Source organism: Pongo abelii, chromosome 1, assembly GCF_028885655.2.
Source record: "Pongo abelii isolate AG06213 chromosome 1, NHGRI_mPonAbe1-v2.0_pri, whole genome shotgun sequence".
In the NCBI taxonomy this organism is placed as follows: Eukaryota; Metazoa; Chordata; class Mammalia; order Primates; family Hominidae; genus Pongo; species Pongo abelii.
This window is the reverse complement of record NC_071985.2, coordinates 138912687-138932473: the sequence shown is the minus strand read 5'-3', so window position 1 is coordinate 138932473 and position 19787 is coordinate 138912687. Positions and strand designations below refer to the sequence as shown.

The 19787-nt window shown below is 45.1% G+C and overlaps 1 protein-coding gene across 1 annotated transcript in view; it reads right to left on the bottom strand.

Annotated features, from left to right (window-relative positions):
• The window catches only part of ABCA4 (ATP binding cassette subfamily A member 4), a 127042-nt gene that overhangs the window by 59895 nt on the left and 47360 nt on the right, over positions 1-19787 (bottom strand). Inside the window, exons 12-16 of the mRNA XM_024250602.3 lie at positions 10495-10700; positions 9900-10076; positions 7855-8077; positions 3918-4139; positions 2427-2631 (exon numbers count right to left, since the gene is read on the bottom strand). Coding sequence (XP_024106370.2) covers positions 2427-2631; positions 3918-4139; positions 7855-8077; positions 9900-10076; positions 10495-10700 — 1033 coding nt within the window. The remainder of the gene's footprint in view (positions 1-2426; positions 2632-3917; positions 4140-7854; positions 8078-9899; positions 10077-10494; positions 10701-19787) is intronic.

Sequence of the window (19787 nt, the reverse complement as noted above, 5' to 3'; positions counted from 1 at the left end):
CTTGTTCAAAGTCACTGTCACGGGTTGAATTTGGTCTCCCTCCAAAAAGACATGTTGGGGTCTGTGGCATAATACAAAATATATTTGGTCTTTGTCCCCAGCTCCTGTGCAGGGCATGGATCTCCTAAAACCCTTGGAATTTCCTGGCAGAAAGGAGTGTCTTTTTTTATTCATAATAAGCCCCTTCCTCCACCACATCTTGAGTTTATGCTAATGATGTGACTCAGGGTAGAGCCCCAAGATAGCTGCAGTTTCTGGGGACTGGTCACCAGAAAGACCACACATGTGAAGAATGGAACTTTCAGTCCCAACCCTCAACCTCCAATGGGGGAGTATGGAGCTGGAGATAGGGTTATAAAAACTCTTGAACAAGATTTGGAGAGCCTCTGGGTTGCTGAACACTTTGAGGTGCTGGGAGGGTGGTGCATCTAGAGAGAGCATAGAAGCTCTGCCCCCGACCCCATACCGTGCTTCTCTTCCATGTGGCAGTTCCTGAGCTGCATCCCTCATTTTAAAGCTGTGATTGTAAGTACAGGACTTTGGCAAAAGTGTGGGTAGCCTGGGCACCACATTTCCAGCTGGCATCTGAAGAGGGGGAAGCCTTGTGGGACTGAACCCATGGAGTCTGTGTGAATTCTGGATAGTGTCAGAATTCAATTGAATTCTTGGACAACCCATTAATATAGGAGAATTGGTTAGTGCCAAAACAACAACAAGAAAAACCCAAAACACACATTTGGTGTCAGAAGTGCTGTCAAGAAAAAAGATACCAGAGTGCTAACCCCAGGTACCTCATAATGTGGCCTTGTTTAGGAACAGGGTCATTGCAGATGTGATTAGTTGAGATGAGGTCACATGAGAGCAAGATAGGCACCTAATCCAATCCAGTTGGTGTCCTTATAAGATGGCCATGTAAGACAGGCAGAATGCCATGTGCAGACAAAGGATCAGCAGGAAGCATCTACAAGTCAAGGAGTGCCCAAGCGCCTACAGGTTTCAGAGGGAGCACGGCGCTGCCAACACCTTGATTTTGGACTTCCAGCCTTCAGAGCTGTGAGATATAAATGGCTGTTGTCTAAGCTGCCCAGTTAGTGGTATTTTGTTATGGCAGCCCTAGCAAACGAATGCACACTTGCCACTAGGATGCAAATCCAGGCCTCCTGACCCAGTCTAGAGGCCTTCCTCCTATTCAGGGTGGCTGCCTACCTATTTCTGCCAACAAAGGCTGCCCTGAGATGATCTGAGAGCTGTGAGTTTGTCCCTCCCCATGGAATGGACCAGCCTCACCATCCCTTGCCTGCTTTTGGCTACAGCATCAAGAGCCAGGCATGGCTGCCACAGCACAAGGCTATCGGCTGACTTGGAGACCACTCAGATGAAGATGGGGCAGCTCTAGTTACCAGAAAATGCTAATTTGAGGGAAAATTTGATTTTCTACCAAGTAAATAGACGACCGTGCAAACAGCCAATTTTCAGAAGCTGATTTTCCATGCTACAGATTAATTAGATATTTATTCAGTGCCCACCAAAGGTCAGGCACTATTCTGGGCACTGGGACTGTCACAGTTAACAAAATAGACCACAGGCATGCTCTCTGGGCTCATATTCTATTAAGGGCAGAGAGTCAGTAAATACACGCATAAGAAACATCATCGTATCAGATGGTGAAGAATGTTCCCCAAAATAAAATAGGGTAAGGGGACAGGAACCCTGAAGGAATGTTGTTTACAGAGCCATAGATATGTAGATCTCTTCAGTCTGGAAAGATCCTTGTGATAATGTGACATTTGAACAGAGACCTTAACAAAGTAAGGAAGCAAGCCTGCAGATATGAGGGGCGGGTTGCGGGGTGAGGGGAGAGAAACGTGCTTCTGGCATGAGAACAGCAGGTGGAAAGGCCCTGAAGAGGAAATGCGCTCAGTGTATTAAACAGTCAGTAAGGAGGCCGACGTGGCTGGAGCAGAGGAACATGGAGGAGAAGGGAAAATCGTAAGATGAGGAAGAGAGTTGGAGGCCAGATAATGAAGCATCTTGGAAGCCAGGGTTGAGACACTGGGTTTTACTCTGAACGAGAGGAAAAGCCAGTAGAAGCATTTGACAGAGAAGGCTGACACCACATGACCTTGATTCTGAAAGGATCTCCCTGAATACAGTGTGCAGAATGGATTGATGGGAGGTGGTAGTGGAAGGAAGAGGCTGAGATTGGGAAGGTTGTGGTGGAGGTGGTGACAAGAGATCAGATTCTGGATTTGTTTCTCAAGTAGAGCCGGTAGGATTTGCTGGTGGATTTTTGACTTCTAGATTTAAACTTCAAATGCTTGTTCTGACAAAGAGCTTAGAAGCAATGAAATTTAAACTAGATGAATGGAGAGGGCTGGGGATCTGAAGAACTCAATTACCTTTACCCTATAGATGAGGATGCTTACCTGGAAACACCTGGTCAAGGTACCAAGCGAGTAAGCCATAGACAGCAGCATCAAGGAGCATCATCTGCATGGACAGCAGGAAGCTGAATTCGTCCCCTTCCGTGGGACTGTTCCCGATGTTGCTCCACTGCAGCCCCAGGCCTTGCTCTTCAAAGCGAACCAGGTACTCAGTGCCAAATCCAAATGCCACCGGAGACAGTAAGCTCTGCAGTGAGGCAGAGAGGGCACAGAAAATGAGCAGTGCCTTTTATCCAATGCAACAGCACCCAGATGCCCTCAAGGTAGAGGGGAGGGCCAAAAGAGGGTCCCCATTGTCTCTCAGTGTAAGGTCACCTCAGGAGGGTGAAGGCAGTCTTTCCCTAGATGGCTAGGGGGAGTTCAGAGTGTCTCTCTGCAAACAAGAGAGTCTCTAGCTATACAGTCACAAAAAACATGAAACAATTCTCAGCCCAGCCCTAATCCACAGTTGCTAGACCTATAGCTTCCTAGTGATCTATGTACCCAAGAAGATGGCCTCAAAGTTCCATCTGCCTACTCAAGGATTACCAAAATAGCCCAACTCTGCCCACAGATGAGTCATAAGGATTTCTTGCCACTAATCCATTGTGATCATTTTAGAAAATTGGGTGCTACAAATGGCAGCAATTGATTTCTTATTTAACCTAAGAAATGAAAGGCAGTTGCCCTGACACCTCTGGAGCCTAATAAGTGTGAGTTGTGAGAACAAGTCAGACTTTCTGTCTTTCCCCAGTGAGGGCAGGTGGTTGTCCCTTCTTGACTCTACAGCACAGAGACAGGGAGACTCCAGAGGACAAGGGGAACTGCACCCTCCAGGGCCAGAGGCTGATTAGAAGGTGGAAATGGCCCATTTGAAAACAATTAGAGAAAAGACAGTGCTCTTTGTCTGGGTCTGGGAATTGTGAACTAGGAAGTTTCTCAGGCCATCAGAAGTCAGCTTCGGGAGTCCTCTCCTGGCTAGTGAGCCTGACTCTGTGGACAGTCTCATTTCTGCACTTCTTTCTGCAAGCACTGGTAGAGCATGTTAAAGATACCTGTGGAAATACTCCAATTCAAGTTTTTTTGAAGCAAAACAAAAACTTTTAATTAATGGAAACATCTCTTTAGACAGACAGTAAAGTGGCAAGCTCCCCCCCTTCTGATTCTTCTCAAAGAGTAGGAAAGGAAAACTAGTGAAATGGGCTGCTGGCTCTCTCTTGTGAGTAAACAAAGGGACCCATGAGTTGAACTGGTATTTTAATGACTTTCCAGGGCAGATGAATCAAGCAGGTGTGGTGAGGAGTCACTGTTGCATCGCTCGGGGTGAGGACTGCTCCCACTTTTGCCCCTGTACCTTTTAGCCTCACATGAACTTTTTAACCTTAGGTCAAAGGCAAAGTGGATCCCCTCAGAGGGCAGGCTGGGCCTCCAGGACTGCTACAGACCCTTCCGAGGAAACATGTTGTAGGACAGGGGCCAGCCCAAGGGCCTCACCACAGCCTTCTTCAGCTCGGCGGTCATGCGGTCCTGCCAGGCGAAGCACAGGATATGTGGCAGGTAGAGGGTGAAATAGATGACACCACTACAGGCTGCTGCCACACTGGCCTTGGAGAAGAAGGTGCTGAGCAGAAAGCACAGCATGATGGTGGCAGTGGAGAAAGCCAACAAGAACAGGAAGAGGATGAATGGGTCGCTGTAATGTAGGATTCTTCCATGCTGAAACCAAGAGGCCATGTGTCAATAACTCCCACCCTTGGCCGGACGCCTTCTCACTCTGCCCTAAAGGGCTCTCTCCCACCAGCCTGTTGTTAGTGTCTAAATTTCTACAATGCACACTCCATGCACTGAGTTCCTTTAATCCTAGGAATGCCATTTTCCCTGGGAGGAGTAACACATTAGACTCCTATCAGTCATCAGTAATGTTAAAAAAATTAATTGGGAGACCATTAGGTTGAAACGGCCCCAGCATTCTGTGTTCCTGCATCAGCAAACCAAAACCCAACTCAGAGAAACTTAACTAATCACAAACTGCCCACTAATCTCTAATCAGGGACTTTCCACTTGAACCAATCAAATATTTGCTTTGTTTTTCTTTGTCTTGCTTCCCTACCCCTCAGTGGTGCCCTGAACCACTTGCGATCTGGAGCCTCCTGCGAATCACTGTTTGCTGGAATCAACTCTTTAACATTTTAATGTGCCTAAGTTTCTCTTTTAATAGTATTTATTATGTGTTAAGTAAGCAAATCCTCGGTAAGAAGAGTTGTAATGTGGAGAAATATGGCTGGGACAACGGAGGAAGACCTGGGTAGGGGGTCTTGGAGCATCTCCAGGGCCCTGGATAAATCAGGTACATGGAAAACAAAAGAGGGAGATGGGAGGGAACTCCAGAGGAGCTTCAACATTTTGCCTGGGACCTGGCCTGTCCGATGCCATCATCTGTACTTGATTTTCTGAGATTTGCTACCCACACAGGTGAAAATACTAGTAATTAATCCAAATCACTTGGAAGTGGATTGATCCTCCCCATCCATGAATATCACACAAATACATTTCCTAAAACCTGCTGGCAGTACTCAGTAACTTTCACATTAACCAATGAATCAACCACTTTGGCTATGTAGAAAATAGGACCAAACTAGCAACTTTTGCTAGGGGAACTGCTATTCAATTACACTATAGGATAAACTGAGATTGTTAAATGTATTAGACCTTCTTGGTTATCCTTTGCTGGAGGTATCCTATGAGGCACTTTACTCTCTGAACACGTAAATGAGTACATAGAATTCATCCTGTGCTCTTCCCAGGAACATAAAGGAACAAATAGGTCCACGTCCTAAATGAGTTCTGATCAATTGGCAGTAGTTCCCTGGAGCTCTGGCTTCCTCTCATAGAAAAGAGAGACCAATGAGCAGTATCTGTGATGGGCATGTGAGAGCTGAGTGGAATGAACGTGCCATTTGTCTGCTGTGGCTGCCATTTCTCCTTTCTGCTCTCCTGCCTGTGGGTACTGACAGAACAGACTGAAAAACAGATAAAACAAATAGCAAGGCGGGGCGGGGCACAGAAGAGACCCATGCTTAACTGGAACCCAAATTTGAGGAAATCTAAATAAAAGTCTAAATTAGGACTCAGAGCTCCTGATTTTGTGTGTCACCCACATGCAGCTCCATAAAAGTAAGTCCATGGCTGAACATGTGGCTTTTGGATGGAATTACTTTAAGGTAGTTGTTGCAGTTCTCAGAAGAATGAAATCAGTTTCTTTTTTATTTATTTATTTTTTTAGACAGAGTCTTGCTCTGTTGCCCAGGCTAGAGTGCAGTGATATGATATCAGCTCACTGAGACCTCCACCTCCTGGGTTCAAGAGATCCTCCTGGCTCAGCCTCCTGACTAGCCGGGACTACAGGCATGTGCCACCACACCTGGCTAATTTTTGTATTTTTAGGAGAGGCAGGGTTTCGCCATGTTGGCCAGACTGCTCTGGAACTCCTGACCTGAAGTGATCTGCCCGCCTCTGTCTCCCAAATTGTTGGGGTTACAGGCGTGAGCCGCCACGCCTGGCCTGAAATCAATTTCTTATCCTTGCTCAAAACAAAGTCCCATAAACTTTTAGGACTTCTAGGACCACAAACTTCTAGGACTTTTCACTGACTTAAGCCAGAGGTGTAATTCACTCTGTGACCCTACAGTTTCACCAGCTGTGGCTTCCTCAGATGGCCACTTTTCTTTTTGTTTCTAATAGCTTGAATAACAAAGGGACCTTCCCATTGTCCCTGCTTCCAGCTTCTTTCCTGTGTTGTTGAGGTGGGGAGGAAGAGACAAGGGAAAGGTGGGAGAGTCATTCAAAGGAAAACCCTGTTTTGGTGTGGAAAGCTCTGTTTCCGTCATCACTGGAACAATGTTCTAGTTCCCACAAAGAGAAACCCTTTTGTGCATGAAACTCCTGGTGAACGTTCTTTACGTCACATCGTAAAGGCTTTGAAGACCTAATGGCCCATTCTTAGGAGGGCAGATCTCAATCCTACTTATCAACAAGGCAGGCAAAATCTCATGACTGTTGCTAGTCAGATGTTTACACATTTTTACTCCTTTAATTCTGAGGACACAAATATGTTGGTAATGGGAAAAGGAGTAGACTGAGGGATGGGAAAGAACAAGGGAACCCTAGATGAGGACAAGGGGCTCAGCTCCTCCCCTCATCTCATAGAACTTTGGTGCCCTTTGCAAATGTAAGGCCACATCTAGGTGGGGTCACGTTGTTTGAGCAGAACGACCTCTACCTTAGTATTTGTCTTGTTAGGACTCTAGCACAGGGCATAACCAAGGCACAGATCACTGGATCACGGAGCAACACTAAAAAGACAAAACCTTCAGATTTAGTACATTTTACTGTAAGGAGAAAGGGCAAGATTTGGCTTAACTGGAGATGTGTTGTTTGAACAGGATCTGATGGAACATTTGTGGATCGGGTGGGTACCAGACATGGGCCAGCATGGGATGCGAGACACTCAGCCAGTCTGTGGTCACTACACACACTGCCTAGTGTGGTACAGCACTTCCTATCATGATGGGGAAGAAGTAGAACAAGCTCAATCAGTCCATCTCAGGAGGCTGCAGAGCCTGAAGTCTAAAAATTATACCAAATTCCACCCAATAAAATATAAAAAATGACCTAAATTTATATCCTTATCATTTAACAAGTACAAACTATCATCTATGGTGGAGGAGCTAAAAATGAAGGATAGCAGCGTATTGCAAAATATTGTTTCATTTCCAAGTCTAGCTCTCAGAGGAGTTGCAAGTTTGCCGAGGACAGACCAATAGATGCTGCCTGTGGCTATAAAAACTCCTTATCACTGAGGAAGGATGGACTCCAGACTCCATCCTTTAAAAGAGAGAGAGGTCTTGGAGATTTTTCAGGCAGCAGAATATTTTTTGGTGAAGCCATGTAGGAGGTGACCATGATGGTGATAAGTAAATAATCCAGATCTCCTCCCCTACTGCTACTGAAAAGGCAAAAGGCTTTCCCCATTTCAATTCTAGCCAGTAGTTAAAATTGTAAGCCTAGGAAAACACTCCCTGAACTGATTTCTTCTGTGTTTGGAAAGAGAAGACCACTTTAATTACACTATCACCCTGTGCAGGGCTCTGCTAATAGCAGCTTCTCCAGATGGTCATGGAATGGGACTGGGAAGTCTATGTGGACCATGGACCCCTGGGCAGGAAGTGGGAGATGGGAGGATGCTGTGATACAGTGGCTCCTTCAGGAGATTTCATCTCTCTGAGTGTCTCCCACCTTGGCTAAAAGGAAGGGCTGGGAAGCTAGATGTCAAGCTCTCCTTGAGTGTGACTAATCTAGGCACATGAACAGGAGGAAAGGGGAGAGGAACCAAAGTATTCAAGATTTTCTGGGCCTTCTCCATTTGGCTTACCATGATGAATATCGTCAGGAGGAAGATGCTCATTGACATGATGGAGAAGCTGTCCAGGAACCAGGTACACCAAATCACCGCATTGGAGACACCCTGATTTTTCAAGGTCTCCTTCAGTCGCAACTCCTTCTCCAAGACGATGCTCTTCACAGTCATGGAGACAGAGTAGATCCATGCCAGCACCATGAAGACAGGGAAACAGCGGTTCAGGATGATCATGAAACTAAAGCAAAAGGAGAGAAGCAGAATAGTAGAGTGCTCTGTACCTGGTAGAGGCAGAACAAATGTTTGTTGAATGAATGTGTTGAGAACAAAGCCCAGATGGAGGGAAAGGAAAACAGGAAACTCCCCCTGGACATTCAATTGGCTAGAATATTTTAATACATTCCATGTTAGCCCTGAAGCATTATTTTTTGTTTATAGCAGAGTGCTGGCTTTCTGGTTAGCCCAGGTGAATGCTCTGCAAGTAAAATGTGTCAATAAAATTATATCCTCTATGTCAAAGATCTTCCCTGTAAGGCCTTGCAAGGAAAAGACTGCAGACTTGATGATGTGGATGGGATCTGAGTAGATAGCTACATGCTGACACTGAAACCCAAGAGGGTGGAGCAGTGACAAGGGCAAGTGGTGGTGGTAAGAGCAATAACTTGGCTCCCCAAGGGGTCAGCCGCCCCAGCACAGTCTGCCCTGGAAGGTCAAACCCTAGTTACACAAAAAGACACACAAAATAACTAATCAGTTTGGCACTTTCAGAAGGCAAATGATCCATCAATAAATCAGTTATCCAACAGCCACTGGCTCCACCACCAGCCATGCACAGGTGGAATAGACCCTGGTATAGCCAGCCACCTGGCAAACAGGGTAGATTTGATATACTGGAATAACTTTCTTGTGAACTTTACACATGTTTTCCCTGTGTTTCATGTGCTAGTAAAGACCTTGGGATTATTATCTATTGAAAACTGTTGTGTGTTGTCACTGAAAGGGCCCAATTCCAGCATGGGAGGATTTCATTCAAGGTGGCCCTAGGGAGAGAAGCATACGTTCGTAAAGCATGCACTTCTGGGACTAGCCACCAGAGGACTCTCCCATACCAAATGACCCAGCTCCCTATTGCCTCCCCACACCCACCTCACTTCCCCACCAGCCGCTCCCATTCAGATCCTAAAGTGGACCTGGGCTTTTGCCCCTGGCTCCATTTCCCAGCTCTGCCTGTTGTCCGAACCCAAACTAACTGCAGACTGGCCACTGTTATCTCAATTTTTTGTAGAGCTGAGGCTGGAAAACCCATTGGACAGTTATTAAAAGAGGGTTTCCTGTGTCCACACTGAGTTTTAGGTGAACTCAGTTGTAGGTCTCTACTGCTGTTTTGGTAGTGTGTCTGACCCCATCTGTAATGACAAATGAGCCCTCCCAACCCTCCACCCCAGCCCTTTCTCTACTACCCCCCAAATCCATGTTCAGTCAAACAGTAGTCTGCTTGCTTGGCTTGTTCCTGGTCAACAGATATACAGGCCTGGGATGGGGGTGTCCAGGGAGGCGGGGCCTGAGCTCATCCAACACATTCCTCTGCCTTGTCATTGAGCATACATCACGGGAATGTTAGTTAGGGAAGGAGCTGCATTATTCCAGGGCTCCCGGGAACCAGACCTACTGGCCATACAGAGTCCAAAATGAATGCTGATGTGGCAATCATTGGGCAAACATTCTGACCAGAACCCTTCCACATACCAAACATACTACATAGTGGGGAATTTGTCCTCTCCCCCAGCCTCACTTTCCTTGCTTTAATTTTCCCCTTCCCTTTTCCAGCTACAACACCAACTCTTTTCCCTTTCCCACCACTGCACTGACTCATCTGTGCCTGCCTGGAGCTTGGGAGAAGCAGGTTCCTCAGTCAGAGCTCCATGCTCTCCAATTTGGCTCTGGTCCCTGGGGCTCTCTCCAAAGACATGGAAGCCTTGAGAGCACCCCCAGCCCACCCCAGCCCACTCCAGCACCCCCATTAGCGTGTCATGGAGGAGGGTCGCGAACTTTGGACTCACGAATCGTCCACAAAGCAGGGGTAGGGCATCTGCTGGAGGTAGATTCCAACTGGAGCCTCTGCCTGCACCTGGCTCCTTGTGATCCCCTGTTCAACCATGTCCTGCAGATAGGCAAACCCGCCCCAGATGTACCGGAAATCTTCCACGGGATCAGCTCTGGGACCAGAATCCCAATACCTGAGAAGACACAGAGGGACAAAGGATGGGAACGGGCTTGGACAGCTCACTCACACCTCCCGACCACAGGGTGACTCGGAACTCAACCTCTTAAAATCTTTCTCCCAAACGCTTCAAAAGGATCCAATTCTATTTCCTAGTCCTCAGTTTAAATTTCAGTTTTGAATATTAGCCACAATGTGACTCTGTAATTGCTTTCATTCAAGCTTTATAAAATATCTTATTTTTTCTTATTTAACTTAATTTTATTGAGTTTTATAAAATATCTTTGTTGAGCTTTATAAAATATCTTATTTTTTCTTATTTAACTTAATTTTATTGATTTATAAGCCAAGTCCAATCTCAATCCCTTTCTCTCTACAAATGTAATTTCCCACTGACTTTGGAGAAATGCAGTGAGCCCTTCCTGAAACATCACCTGTCTTTAATCTTATTGGTTTTCTCCACCACGTCTATGTCCATTCGGATCTTATACTTCACGTGGGGTGGTAGAGAGCTGGTCCAGGGATACATGTCAGGGAACACCACTCCGGCCCAGAACCTGTTTTCCTCCAGTAGAGACAGGGCACGTTGGGTGAGCTGAGTTTCATCATTGTAGCTTTCAAACTTATCCAGGACCAAGCACTGCAGACAGTCACAAAGTTGAGAGAGTTTGAGGAGGACCAACTGCAAAGACTCAACTCTACACACAGAAAGGCACAGGATAAGGGCTGCTGCCCCAGGAAATGGTCAAATGCAAGGAGGCCTATAAACTTAATGTTTGCTTAACTTCAGAGTCTGGTGTTAATTTTTCAACGTGTCCAGATGTAGGGGCACCAGAGAGCTTGGAAATGCTGACGTGCTCTTATCCCTGCAGAGCTAGTGAGGACCACACTTTCCAGATGTCCAAGGCTGTCCAAATATGCAAGTCTTCAAAATGACAAAAATACTCCGGGCTTTTACTCCCCAGCATGGGGAGGCGAGGGAGTGGGGTCACACTGGCTACAGCCTGCTTTGAAGATCAGAAAGCCTGACGATTAAAGAGCTTTAAAGAAAGAGAGAAACATTCCTAGCATTGAACCTTTCTGGCTCTCTCCAAACACACAGGATGGCCAGCTGAGGGAAGAGCAAGGAGGAAGAGAGAAAATAACAGACAGCCAAAATAACTTAGTCAGGGAAATCACTTCCAATTACAATTCTGTGACAAGTAATGCTGGGGGAGGAGGAATTTCTATAATATGCCTCTTTTCTTCTCCTGGAAGACGAAAGAAAAACATTACCCACAAAAGAGCAGAACTAAGAATGTTTGAAAATTTGAATATGATGGTTGTCCTCTTGTATAGATTTGTTAAAGCACTTATATTGTTATTTGCATCTATTTCCTTTTCTTTAACCTCTTGTTCCTATCACTGTGAGGGCTATTGGTGTCGACATTTCTTTCTTAGCATGTAACTCACAAGAGGTCAGATGGTCTTGTCTTGATTAAGTTGTTCCCTGAATGCATACTGAGAGTCTGCAACGTGCCAGAGCCTGGTCGACTCTAGGAATACAAGAAGGAAAGATAAACATCTCTTCCTGAAAGAAAGTTGAGAGCTAATGAGGGAGAAGATTGGAGTAAACCAAGAACCATAATGTGGAAGGATCAGGTTCTAATGAAAGCAAGCCCAGTGTATTAGGGAAGCCCAGCAGAGGGACACAGCTAAGTCTTCCTGGAGGGATCAGGGAAGGCTGCCTGGAGGAAGAGCCTCCTGAGTAGGAGGATAAGCAGGAATTAGCTGAAGAGAGGAAAGTGGGGGAAAGGTCAGCTCAGGCACAGGGAACAGCACATGAGGTATCTGGGGACCTACAAGAATAGATCAGTGGTTCCCATCTGTGGCTGTGCTTTAGAACCACTGGGGAGCTTTAAAAGATACCTATGCCAGGCCCTACCCTAAGCAATTAAATCAGAATCTCTAGTGGCAGGGCCAGGGCATCCATATCTTGTAAAAAGCTCCCTAGGTAATTGCAAGGCACGGAAGGGAGTGTAGGGTGAAGGGAGGTGAGTGTGACAGCAGTACTAGAAAGGAGGGTGGGACCAGACAGTTTGCCCTGCAGGACTCAGTAGTGTGAACGACCAATGCAGGGCTTCCCCGGACACGTGCTTTCAGTGCTAAAACCAGGGGAGTTCTGGGCAGGCCTTAAACAGCCATAGGAGCTAATGTAGGGTTTTGAGTAGGGATATCACCTATGGGATCAGACTATGATCACTGGTAGTGGAGAAGGGGGAAAGCAAGCAGGAAGACTGGGCTATTGATGTAATGCAGGCTTTAAAGAACAGATTCATCCCCACAAACTATCTGTGAGTTACCTAGAATCCTCATTTTACTGAAGAGGAAACTGAGTTTTATAAAGTATTTTATTTTTTTGAGGAGACCTGCCTGAGGTCACACAGAGAGACAGTGGCAGAGCTGGGACTCCCTCCCCAATTTCACCTGCAGGCCCAGAGTTCTTCCTGCCACACCAGGAACCGTGGGAAAGGCTGGATCCACAGCCTGGCGCTCAGCGCCCTCACTACTGTCTTGTCAAGTAGGCGGATCAGCAATTACTACTTCTGCTTACTTGGCAGCCCAGGAACTTAGGTTCAAGGAGGCTGAGTGACTCCCCCAGCGTGGTAGAGTAGGTATCAAACCCCAGGTCATTTGATTCCACAACTACTACCCGAGAAATAAAGAAACGAGAAAGGCAGACAGGGCGTAAGGACCTGACCACAGAACCAAGCTCCACTGCACTGGGAAGAAGCAGGCAATCCCAACTCATTCGCCGAAACCCCTCACTCCCGAGTCCCACCTGCGCCTCAGAGCATGCACCGGAAGCCTCTGGCGATTCAGAGGCTGTGTTTGAACAAGGGACTGCACACCCACACTTCTTGGGCCTCCTGAACTAAATTGTCCCACCTCAGCCTCCATGCCCTGGGGGCGGGTCCCATGTAATGTTCTCAGTCTTCTAGATAAAAAGGAAGAAAACTATTAGTGTTCCAGCTGATATGGGCAGAGGAACACAGGTACATGAAAAATTCTAAAGGGCCCAGGCTTAAGTGACACCACGCTGATGAGATATTAATAATTATCTTAAAAGGAAATGGAATTGGTATTTCTTTGGGCCCAGGCTTCAGTGACACCATGCTAATGAGATATTAATAATTATGTTAAAAGGAAATGGAATTGATATTTCTTTAAGAAATGCCAGTACGTGTAGTCACCCACCATAGAGCTAAGGGAAATGGAGAATTTTCTTTAGGCAGTGATTCTCTCACAAACAGGCATTGCCTAGCCTAACATTGACCAGTCCTTAAATGAGATGTAGGACTTAAACAGGTCACACCCCAAAAGTTCTCAATAAATGTTTGTTTCTTCTGGACAGAAATAATGTAAGGTTTGCTATTTGATAAATAGTTTGGGTCTGTTGAGGGTGGGGGTAGGTGGGATTTAATATGTAGAGTGTTAGCACAGTCCCTGACCATGGGCCTGGCACCCAGTGTTTGTCAGTACTTAACCCACCCAACCATGCTGCTTGAGGACAAAGGATTGACAGTGTGATGCTTGGGCCAGGGGGCTTCTGAACTGAACTGCTAGAATACATTTTAAAAATATGCATTTAAATTTGCTTTAGGGAGACCTCAATGTTCTACAAAGATAAGTAGTAAAATAATCTTTTCTTATTGGTTTGTCAAGTTTAGAACTGCATATAGAGAATTTTAGTATTGGCAATTAGAGTGAATCTGAAATTTAATTCCTAAAATGAAAAACAAAATTATTTGGGGAGATGAAAGTCTTTGCTCTTCATGTTGTGACATGCACATAGAATGTTCTACCAGTTCACTCAGTCATGGGGCATTTGGACGAGCCCTAGAGGGCTTGTGGTCTGATATTCTTACTTGGCTGGTGAAGAAATTGGGATCAGAGGAGCAAAGGGCCTTGCCCAAGGTCAATCTAGGTCAGAAGCAGAGCCTGCATCCATGTCTTCAGTGCTGAGCCTGCAGAGTGCCACAGTTCCCCTATCGTTGCTCTGAGGATAAGCCACACTCTAGCCACAAGCAGGGGTGTAACATCCCAGAACAAGAAGATCTTCTTCCCCAGAGCAGCACTGTTCAGTAGAACTTTCTGCAGTGATGGAATTGTTCTATATCTGCCCTGTCCAATATGGCAGGCAGGAACCACAAATATCTATTGAACATTTAAAATGTGGCTAACGCATCTGAGGCATTGTGTTTTTATTTTTAATTAATTTAAATTTAAATAACCCTTCGTGGCTGCTGGTTACTGTATTGGCCAGCACAGTTCCAAAGATAGTAAATTCCTTGAGGCTGGGGCCATGGCTTGTTCACCGTGGTCTCTAGAATAGCATTTTGTCACGATAGGGCCTCGATATATGTTTACTGAGTTGAGTTGATTTGTGTGTTTTGAATATAACTCTGCATCCTACCCTAGAATCACATGATAAACTAGGAGAAATTAATAAAACGTGAATTTTTGCTATGGTGCTAATGACAGTATAACTCTTAAAACAAAAAAGCTAGTAAAAATAAATATATTTTAGTAATATGACTCTCAGAGCTATCTGGCCCATTCTCTTTGAACTCCCCTTTCATGTCTTAAGGGGAAATCTATACGGGAATAAGCGGCTGATGTTTTCAGTGGCATTGCTGACTGCTGTGATGATGTGGGCTCCATCCTGGCTGGTTTGTCAGGCAGCTGATTCATAGTCATGTTTCCTGATGCATCCCCCTAGATTGATACCTTGATAATCTCTGGGGGGAAAAAAAACTTAAAAGATTCTCAAATGTTCATTTACCCTAAAACATCTGACCCATTTTCAAAGGTGCTTTGTCTTCCTTGTCTTGCAAATTGGTGTAGCATAGTGTTTAAGAGTCTAACAGACCTGTTGCCATTTCCTAATTGTGTGGCTTCTGTTTCCCTACCTACAAAATTGAGATATGCCCTATCTCATAGGTTTGTTCTAAGGATCACATAAGACGGTGTTTGTGAAGGGCTTACAAGTGCCTCCCTGTAGGAATAAAAGCAGATGCTTACTGAAGGCTTACTACGTGGCCAAAACTGGTCCAAGGACTTTACTCATATTCACCCATTTCATTCTCACAACAACCTTATGAGGTCCAAGTTCGCTTAGGAGGCACGACTAAGCAAAGTAAACCTCCTCTGGAGACAGCCAGTGTTTTTAACCACTATGGTATACCAAACCGTCTCACAAATAGTGAGGACCTGATAAATACCATTTTTTATGACTGTTTTTGCAAAATATCTTGAAAGTCAACAGACTTTTAAGCCCCAGCCAGGTTACCTTTTAGCCAAGACACCTGTTTATCAGAGGAGGAATGGAGCTATTTTCTTTAAATAATATGTCTGGGAACATATCCCATCCTGAGCTGATCCATAACACCTCATCTGGTTAGAACAATGCTATGGACAGATGCCAAAGCCCATGTCCCAGCTGGGCAGTAGAGGAGCTGAGAGGGGGTGGGTCCTCACCCACTGATGCTTGCTAGCTGCTTGTTGATCATTAGGTGAAAGTCAGACAACTCTGCCCACAGGAAGGCCTTATAAAGCTAATCCCGAATGTCATCCTCCCCACATCTTCCCAAGGTCAAGGTAGAGCAATTGTAGAAGCTGCTTTGGACATGAATCAGAAGTTCCTGGGTCACCCTCTAAAGTATGAGTCATGAGGTGGCCTTGCATTCTCATGGGGAAGCCACCTGCCTTGCAGCAAGTGACCTCATTCCCTGTTGGTACTTGCTTTGATCCCTGAAGTCAAAATCTTGGCTAATGGACATGTATATTAGTGCACATATGTACATAAGTATGTTTGGGAGACAGAGATGAATGAATAAACTCTCAGCAGAGGTTTTTGATTTTGATATATTTGGTCTGATTAGCTTGTAAGTTAGAATATAGTAGGTTCTATGGGGCTACGGCCATGGAGTCTATGTGTAAAACCTGTCTGCTTCTACACTAAGCGTAACTATGCAGTCATGAATGTTAGGGAAGAATGTAGGTAGACAAGAACTGGCCAGTGTAAGGGGCCAGTGTAAGGTGCTCATACCTAGCACCACTAGTGGGAAAAGAAATCAAAGGGCATCTTCACTGAATAAAAACACAGTGTCTTAAGGCCTCAGAGGTAGATTCTGAGCAAATGTTATAGCCAGAGCTCAGAATCTCAAAGAGAACCATTGTAATGCCCTATGACAGCCAATGACAACAAAGCAAGAAAAGGGCTTTCCTCCTCCCCTTTGGTTTCCTAACCGCTGTGGCTGAGCCCAAGTGCCAGGACCACCACCATTTGAAGTCCACACAAGTCCTACAGCTCTTTGTTGGTTGTTTTGCTGGCACTCACCAGGAAGCAGAGTTCACCCTGGCGGAAGAGGTTTGAGCCCTCTCCAGCGCAGGCAGCTGTGTTCAGGACCTCTGGAGAATGCAGTCATTTGTTTACACAGCTAAATCAAACACCTCCTTGGGAGGACAAGCTGCAGTAGCAGCAGGCTTCCTTCTTCCACTGCGACCTCTCTGTCTCTAATTCAAACACATTCAGTAACAGATACATTAAATTATCTGTTAGGTGGGAAATGATATCCATTAGAGGCAGAGAAAGAAAGAAAATCTTTCTTTTTGTTTAAACTTGATGATCAAAGTGGGGAGCCACCCTGTGCTGACGTGGCATAAGAGGACATATTTTGACGAATACATCCAGGACGTGCTAGGAGTGAGGTCTTCCAGGGTAAGGGAGCCACTGCCCCCTTAGAGATGTTGGCTGTATAATCCCGCCTCTCACATCTGTAACTCCTAAACTCAGACTGAGAACAAAGCGGGCAATGAATGCCAATGGAGGGCTCAAGTGGCCCTGCTGGTGTCAAGGTAGATACCTGGGGTTCCTTTTGAGAAATGCCAATGGATGTGGGCAAACATCCCAGAATGAGTTTCCTGGCAAATCTAAACAGTAACATTCAAGATTTATTTCCCACTACATGGAAAAATCCACTGGATAAAATAGCCTTGGGCTATCTGAGTTGGTTGGAATGGTGAGTTAGAGGCCGAAGGCACTGCAATAAATTTTATCTTGCACGCTGGGCACCACAAACAGACATCTGAAACGTTCACCCACAGAGAGTAAGGAAACACATGACGACTGGAAAACAAAGGGACAGGAAATGCACAGCTGTTAAAAAATGTCTGTCTCTAAAATAAACAAATACAATAATGAAACAAATAAAAAGATCAAGTTGGAGCACAAAGATTCACACTGGGGCAAAGCCACGAGGTAATGCCTGCATCTAACTGGGTCCAAACGAAGAGAATCACCTGGCTGAAAACTGCAGGACACTTGAGCTCTTAAAGTTTCTTGTTGAATCATCTCAACAACTTGGGCACATGGGTGCTACTATATTCAAAACATCTGATAATCAAAAGAGCTGGGCACTGACCAATCAGACCACATTCTGGCCACAAACACCCATTTCAGCCACACCAGTGAATGCCACTTGAACTGAAATTTGGGTTATCATCCTCAGTTTTCTGGCAGTAAAACAGCAAAGTTGCCTCCAATCACAGAGCCTGTTGGTGCAAGAGATGGTGTCCTTTCACCCATAGGATGAAGCTTTTGCAAGCCATGCCTGCCGACTCCAGGCACTACTTGTTCTCCCCTAATGCTGCAGCCACACCTCTGCCCAGCCCATCCACTTCTCTTGAGCTTCACACCTCTGCACTTTGCTTATGCTCTTCCTCCTGCCTGAAATTGTCTTTCTTCCTTGCTTAGCTGGAAAATTCAACCTTTACAGCCCAGAGCAGCATTTATGAGTGTCTACTCTATGTGACTACAGCTCCACTAAGGTAAGTTGGGAAGTCAAAAAGAAAAGTAAGGCAGTTTCGGTCCTTGAGGGGTTCAGGGCCATGAAGGTGCGGAGGCGTATAAACAAATCATGATCAAGGGCTACAGGGAAGGGAATGGTGCATAGAAGAAGGCCCGAAACATAGGACCGAGTCCTGAAGCGTGAGTGTGGGTGTTGACCAGGCAGTCGAGTGGGGGAAGGATGGAAAGGCTCAGTGGTACCAGGTGGGAAGCCTGGGGCAGTCCCATAGAACATGGAAGAAGCATGAAGGGCTAGACTGGGAAGGCCTTTACCTTAACAGCAATGAGGAGTCACTGTTGAGCTGTGGGCACTAAGTCATGGCAAGCCTGGGGTTTTAGAAAGATCTTGCTGGAAGCAGTTGAGAGCTGAATAGCAAGAGACTGGAGGCCTGGCAACCAGCTAAGAGAGACAGTACAGGCTTCTGTAAATGGAGGCCATAAATGGGGAAGAAGGAGGAATTTCAGAGATAATTTGGAGGAAGAATTGACAGTGCTTAGAGGATTTATGATGTTTTGAATTGGATTTGTGCAATCTGTTTCTACTCTATCAGATTGAATTATGTTCTGCTAGTCCTCTGAGATACCACTATTATGGCATTATTTAATGACATGCTTATCTCTCCCATGTGAGCTTCCAAGGAATCAGGGATTAACAGCATTTATTCAAATTTAGGTAGTTCAATCCATGCAAATGCATGAATGACTGAATGAATTGACATCTTTTTGGTTTCCTACTCTAATCTAGCTACTTTCAAGCAGAAAAATCCAATCATAATAGTGCCTATTATGCTGCATATTATAAAATAATGTCTGCCTTCATTGGATTCATTATATAATTTATCCAGAGAATACTTACTGAACCCCCCATTAATGTGGGCTGCATATGATAGCAGAAAGAGTTTCTCATCAGAGCCAGGCAGCTCTGGATTAGAATTCCAGATCCTCCATTTAGCTGTTGTGTTACGTAAGACTGTCAACCTCTTTGAGTCTGTTTTTAATTCTATAAAATGACAATTATGCTTACTAGGCAGGTAATTGGGAGTATTGGATGAGATGACATGTAAAAGTGCCCAGCATGTGGCTGGCTCATAGCAGCTTCAATATCAGTCCACCCTATGAGCTCCATTGATTACTATTTGGACCTCCACCCATGACCCCAGTCTACCCCTTGCCCATATTTTCCTTCCTCAGGCCAGTTATATGTTTCTTAGAGACTAGAGGTATGAAATGAGGTCATTGCCTATGAGTTGCTTAGGATCTAGTTCATGGCTCTTGAAATAATATTGTTTGTGTGATGTAGACTTCTGTGCTCTTTCTCACGATCCCCTGATTTCTCCCTAGCCTTCCAAAGCACATCTAGAATCAATGAATTAATAGAAGAAAGCAATAGGACAGATAATTCACAAATATTTATACATCTGACTCTAAAGTACGTTACATGATCAGCAGCTTTGTCTTCTTAATCCTATTTTTTCTTAGGTTATCCTGAAAAATACGTTCCCTGAGTACATTCTGTTTGGGTGGTGGTGGCATGTGGCCAGGAACATGCAAGGAACAGAGAAAAAATAGTCCAAAACTCTGGCCTTCGAGAATTCATCAGCAAGATAATCACCATGTAGACAATAAGGAGTTATGCACATGTATTGACTGTGTTGACAGCAGAGGAAAAAGCAGTTAATGAATGCATGTTTTTTCACAGCTTAGAGAAATACAGTGGTTACTGGTTAAAGTACAATTTTATGCCTTGATCAGAGGTATTTTCGTATTAAAATCTGGCTGGATTCAGCTTCCTGATGTGAAATTCAAGACCTGAAAATCAAATATATTATGAAATGA